The sequence below is a fragment of the Ailuropoda melanoleuca genome, chromosome 15 (assembly GCF_002007445.2).
Source record: "Ailuropoda melanoleuca isolate Jingjing chromosome 15, ASM200744v2, whole genome shotgun sequence".
Taxonomy (NCBI): domain Eukaryota; kingdom Metazoa; phylum Chordata; class Mammalia; order Carnivora; family Ursidae; genus Ailuropoda; species Ailuropoda melanoleuca.
In genome coordinates this window covers 12,010,840-12,016,962 of record NC_048232.1, presented here as the reverse complement: position 1 = coordinate 12,016,962, position 6,123 = coordinate 12,010,840, and the positions used below count along the sequence as shown (strand labels likewise).

Genomic DNA, 6,123 nt, shown 5'->3' with positions numbered 1-6,123 from the left:
GGGGAGTGGGAGAGGAAGAAGCAGGCTTATGGCAGAGGAGCCTGATGTGGGGCTCGATCCCATAACACCGGGATCACGCCCTGAGCCGAAGGCAGACGCTTAACCGCTGTGCCACCCAGGCGCCCCACAGAGAAATAAAAGGAATTTAAAATGCATCCACAATTCTGTTACATAAAGACAATCACTTAAAAAATTTTTTTGTATTTCTTTGCATTTTTTTCAAGTAGTCTTGGTTTTACACAAATCTAACTATATTTTATTATACTAAGCATTGTCCATGCTATTATATGCTCTTCATTTTTTAAAAAAAGATTTATTTATTTAAGGGAGAGAGACAGTGCACACATTGCAAGCGGAGGGAGGTGCGGAGAGAGAGAATCTCAAGCCGACTCCCCACTGAGCCCGAAGACCAGTGTGGGGCTCGATCTCAGGACCCATGAGATCATGACCTGAGCCGAAATAACTAGTCTGCGCTTAAATGACTGAGCCACCCATGGTCCCCATGCTTTTCATTTTTAATGCCTAACTCCTATCCCATTGAATGGATCTAATTAATTAATTATTCTTCTGTTTTTTTTTTTTTTTTTTGTGACAGTAGTAGTTAACGTTTTGGATTCAAACCTTTTTAAAAAATGGTCAGATTAGGGGACCCTGGCTGGCCCAGTCAGAAGAGCATGTGACTCTTGATCTCTGGTTCGTGAGTTCGAGCTCCACAGTGGGTATAGACATTACTAAACAAAATAAACCTTAACCTCAAAGACTTGTTTTTTTAAAAAGAAATGTTCAACTTATTTCCTTAGAGTGAAGAAAAAACTAGAAATGCGGGGTGGAAGAGTATGAACCTGTGTCAGGCTCTCGATACACATTGTTGGGTATGATTTTTCCGCTGGACTTACTTGATTTTTTTTTTCTCCTTTAGGTATACTCGGGATAATAATGTTCTAAGCCTAGAACAGAGACAATTTTATGAAGAAAATGGGTATCTTGTCATTAAAAATTTGGTATCTGATGCTGATATTAAACGCTTTAGGTACAGTAACCCTTCCTTATTTTACAGAAATACATTGTATGTTTGCAATGGGAACGTGAGTAAGATTAGCATGTGTGTTCAGATACTTTTCAGTGATTGGCTCATTGGGAAGTGGTTAGGAACCTGAGCTCTGGAGCCAGACTGGCTGGCTTTCATCTAAGCCCCAATACTTCCTGTTGTGTGTCCTGGGGCAACTTTGCACACCTCTGTTTTCGCACATGTAAAATGGGGATAATAATAGTATTTATCCTCTAGCCTTGCTGTGAGGACTGAATTAGGTGAAGTACACACAGAGGCCTTCGAACAGCCCTGGCCTATGGTAAGTATGAGAGAAGTATTTGCTGTTATTAATCAGGTGCAACCAAATCACAGAAGTTTCCCTATTTTTCTGTTAGGCTAAGGAATATGTGAATACTGACCTTACAGTGAGGAGACAGGGGCTTCTGAGCTGGCCATTTTCTCTTTCCCTTCCTCAGAACTACTAAGCCTGGCCTGGAGGTTAGCCTGGTGCAGAGACCCCCCCTGCCGAATCTTTGAGAATCTTTCCACAGAACAGACAGGGAGGTGCCTGGAGGCTGCAGTAATGGCATAATCTGCCAATTTATTTTTCTAGGAACGAGTTTGAAAGGATCTGCAAAGGGGAGGTGAAACCAGAACAAATGATGATAATGAGAGATGTGACCATTGCAAAATCAGAATATGCTCCAAGTGAAAGGACAGTTTCAAAAGTCCAAGATTTTCAAGAAGATGAGGAACTCTTCAGATACTGCACTCTCCCTGAGGTTTGAGAACCGTCCTGAGTTTTCTTTTCCTTTGAGTGAATAGCCCATCTGCATGCTTGTCTCTGGAATTGCTGCCTACACTTTCTCTGGCCACTTGTCTTGTGGCTGGTGAGCAGTGGTTCTCAATTGGAGGCTGACATCTGGAGGTGCCTGGAGCCTCAATGGGGTGGCACTGGGTGGGGACCGTGTGCTGCTGGCTTCTAAGATCCAGAGGCTGGGCATGCCGTTACTAGAGCCCAGGGATCCTATAATGTGCAGAATAGCCCCCTCCCCCCAAATAATGAATTATCCAGCCCCAAATGTCAGTAGTGGCCAGATGGAGAATCTCTGCTCTGGAGTCTGGTAATTATCCTTGGTTGAGAAGGGTGGGAATTCTGCCTTAGAGAGAGACAGCCTCTCTCACTCTGGACATGGGCATGTCAACAGGAGGGACATTGCAGATCTGATTCCCTGGACATCCGTTTGTTGTTTCTTTTTGTTTTATGACTCTGGTCAGTAGAGGTTTAAGTTTGTGTTTAGATTGAAACTCGTTTTTAAAAAATTACTATTCTTTAAGAGTAATTCATATTTATAAAGATATCTACATAGTACAGAAGGGCTTACAATGAAAAGGAATGTCTCCCTCCTGCCAGCCCCACTCTCTGCCGAGCTTTCTGGTGCATTCAGCTAGAATTCTCCCAAGGCAGGTGCATCTCTATAACCCCACCTTTTGTGTCATGTGGGAACATATTGGTTTCACCAAGTTTTTTCCACTTACAATAGGTCTTAGACATCTTTCCATACCACTTATATATTAATCTACATCATACTTTAAAACTACTGAGTAGCATCCATTGCATAAATGAACCACAGTTAATGAATCATTTCTGTAGAATGGTTTAAAGGACACTTTGCATGTACTATATATGTTAGGAATTATAGCCCCAAGTGCTATTACAAAATTTGCCTCATGGGGGCTCCTGGCTGGTTCAGTTGGTAGAGCATGTGATTTTTTTCTTTTTTAAGATTTATGTATTTATTTTAGAGAGAGAGTACAGGCGGGAGTTGGGGGAGGCGCAGCGGGAGAAGGAGAGAGAAAATCTCAAGCAAGCTCCCCACTGAGCACAGAACCTGACATGTGGCTGGATCTCTGGACCCTGAAATAATGGCCTGAGCCGAATTGAAGACTCCGCTACTTAACCAGCTGAGCCACCCACGTGCCCCGAGTATGTGGCTCTTGATCTTGGGTTGTGAGTTTGAACCTCAGGCTGGGTGTGGAGGTTACTTAAAACCAAAAAAACCCCCAAAAGAAAACACCCCCCCCCAAAAAGGTTAAAAAAAAAATGGGATACCTGGGTAGTTCAGTTGGTGAAGAGTCTGCATTCAGCTCAGGGCTGGATCTTTGGGTCCTGGGATTCAGTCCTGTATCGGGCTTCTTGCTCAGTGGGAAGTCTGCTTCTCCCCCTGCCTACTGCTCTGTCTCGGTCTCTCTCAAACAATAAATAAAATCTTTAAAAAACAAAAGTTAAAAAATATTTAAAAATAAGAAATAAAATTTGCCTCATGAAAAAGACTGTACAGGTAAGCCGCATATGATGTCCAGCCCCTCAGCTTGGGGACCAGAGGGGACGTGGCCCCTCTGAACCATCCACTCTTCCCAACCTCAAGTCCTGCTTTGGAAATGGAACTTGTGAGCATCGATCAAGGAGGAAAGGCTTGAAGTGAGAGGCAACACAGGGTAGATTAAGCACGACCAGGACATCCAGGCTTCCCACCTCTCTAAAGTGTGAACCATGCACCTGCTGGCTCCTGCAGTGATTTTTAGGAGGTGGGCATGATTTAATAGTTGGGTATTTATTTTTATGCGTATTGGAAAAAATAACCAGTATATCCAACCTATGACCTCAGGAATAAATCAGGAAAAGACATGCGTAAATTTAGGAAAATTATTGGCTAACTATATTGGGCAGCTCTGTGAAGTACGATAGAAATGGTAAAATGGCTCATGAGTGTCACTGAGGTTTAGGAAATACTGGTCTAAGGCGCCTGGCTGGCTTAGTCGTGGGAGCACGAGACTCTTGATCATGAGGTTGTGAGTTCGAGCCCCATGTGGGATTAGAGATTACTTAAAAAAAAAGAAAGAGAAAGAAAGAAAGAAAGAAAAAAGAAAGAAAGAAAGAAAGAAAGAAAGAAAGAAAGAAAGAAAGAAAAAGAAAGAAAGAAAGAAGAAAATACTGGTTTAAGGGAATCCCCAAAATTGACACGCCTTATTAAAACAAGAAAGTACGTGGCCTGCTCCTAGGATTTTGCTACCATTTCAAGCATTTCACACTCCAGTTGCCCATATTCCTTACACACGGGATCAAATAGTGAGAAAGCAGTAGAATATGCTTCATTTTTTGGAGTCAGACCAAATCATCTTTTTCATTTAATTGGTTCTGCCATTTGGGCAGTTTACTAGCTTCAGGCTTATTTATGTGGGGTGTTCATGTTAATGATGATTCATTCATGGGGCATTACTTTTCAGGGGTCGCTGTGATGTGTAGGCGGGCTGATGCAGAAAGCCCCTGGCAGGTAGTAGGCATACAACGCCGAGTCCTTCCTGCATGTACGCCTCCCTCGGTGGGTTAGATGCAAGGAGGTAGCCCCCAGCTGCCAGGGCTCCNGAGCTCGGGCCGTACTCAGGCCTCTGGGTCCCATGCTCTCCAGCCCCTGTGCCCATGTCGTTATTGAACACCCTTCCTCCACCAGGATAGCGACTCTATGGGGGCAGGGACCTGCTCATCTCATTCCCCACCTGCCTCCATTTCCTGTCACTCTGCCAGGTTTGGAGCCCTCAGTGAAGAGCTGTGGAATGGTTTGATTGTGCTCTGATTGTGAAGGGGCCAGGTGCTCTTCTCTTTTCCTCTGGGCTATGCATGGCCGCTGCACATGTTGGGGCCTCTCACGGTCCCTTCTTTTCTTTTTTCTTAAGTAGGCTCTATGCCCAACGTGGGGCTTGAACTCACGACCCCAGGTCAAGAGTTGCATGCTCTACTGACTGAGCCAGCCGGGCACTCCTACCAAGTGTTTATTTCTTAGGATCTTGGCTCTTGTACAGAAAATTGTAATTTGTGCCACTGTTGTGCATTGGATTTCTCGTGTAATGTTTCTTCCTCTTTTCTCTTAGATTCTGAAATATGTGGAGTGCTTCACTGGACCCAATATCATGGCCATGCATACAATGCTGATAAACAAACCTCCAGATTCTGGTAAAGGGCTCTTATTTGTTAGGAAGAAGTGAAAGAGAAAGAAAGAAAGAAAAAGAAAGAAAGAAAGAAAGAAAGAAAGAAAGAAAGAAAGAAAGAAAGAAAGAAAGAGAAAAAAATCTTTACGGTGTTCTAACTATACCTGTGTGTATAACTGCTAAACTTTGATAAATAAATATAGATGTCCTTTTATTTAAGCCTTGAATAGCGTACATCATGACAATTCTGAAGTGCAGGGTGATTTCAGATGTTAACTGTAGCGTTATCATTGGATTTTCAGAAGACTGCCTTGCTACTCAAAGTTTGTTTTAATAAACATGACTGTTCATATACCATAGGCTTTTATTATTACAATCTTCACCTCTAAGCTTTGTTATCCATTCTCACCTATGATAGTGTGAATTCGGCCTTCCTGACTGAAGACATTATAATTACTAACAAAGTTAAAACTATTCTTTTAAATCCCATACTACAGTTGCTCTTAAAATGTCTTGTGTTTGCTAAAATGTAGTTTCTAAGATCTCACTCCCAGAGAAACTGATTTGGAAGCTAAAACCCAGGAATCTGCATTAAATTTTTTTTTTCAAGTAGCGTACATGCGGAGTTTGGTGCCCAACACAGGGCTTGAACTATGACCCTGAGATGAAGACCTGAGCAGAATCAAGAGTCAGATGGCTAAGCGACGGAGCTACACAGGCACACCCAGGAATCTGAATTTTTAAAGCCATCCCACTCTTGGGCCATGCTGAGAAATTCTACTCCACCAGGAGTAATAAATTGATCCTTCGATGTCCTTTATAATTTTCCACCTTTTCTGGAGAAAAAGAGGCCAGGAGAGCTTTATGTGACTGGCCTGTAGCACCACCACATCTCTCCTACCCTGGATGTCTTGATTACAGAGGTCGGGGTTGGGGGTTGGGGAACATCAAGTTCAGAGCACAAAACTGGGATCCACGTAAATGTGGTTCTGTGGTCTCTGATTCCACACAGTGACTGTGCAGCAAAGTGCTTCTAATTCCTCGAGGAACTTCTTGGAGGCCTTTTATTAATTTAGCTCATTGACAGTGTTTGTATCAGCCACTGA

At 43.0% G+C, this 6,123-nt stretch overlaps 1 protein-coding gene across 1 annotated transcript in view; it reads left to right on the top strand.

Moving 5' to 3' along the window:
* The window catches only part of PHYH (phytanoyl-CoA 2-hydroxylase), an 8,801-nt gene extending 3,565 nt beyond the window's left edge, over nucleotides 1-5,236 (top strand). Inside the window, exons 3-5 of the mRNA XM_034644134.1 lie at nucleotides 920-1,030; nucleotides 1,644-1,812; nucleotides 4,961-5,236. Coding sequence (XP_034500025.1) covers nucleotides 920-1,030; nucleotides 1,644-1,812; nucleotides 4,961-5,074 — 394 coding nt within the window. The 3' untranslated portion in view covers nucleotides 5,075-5,236. The remainder of the gene's footprint in view (nucleotides 1-919; nucleotides 1,031-1,643; nucleotides 1,813-4,960) is intronic.
* Nucleotides 5,237-6,123: the final 887 nt, after the last annotated feature.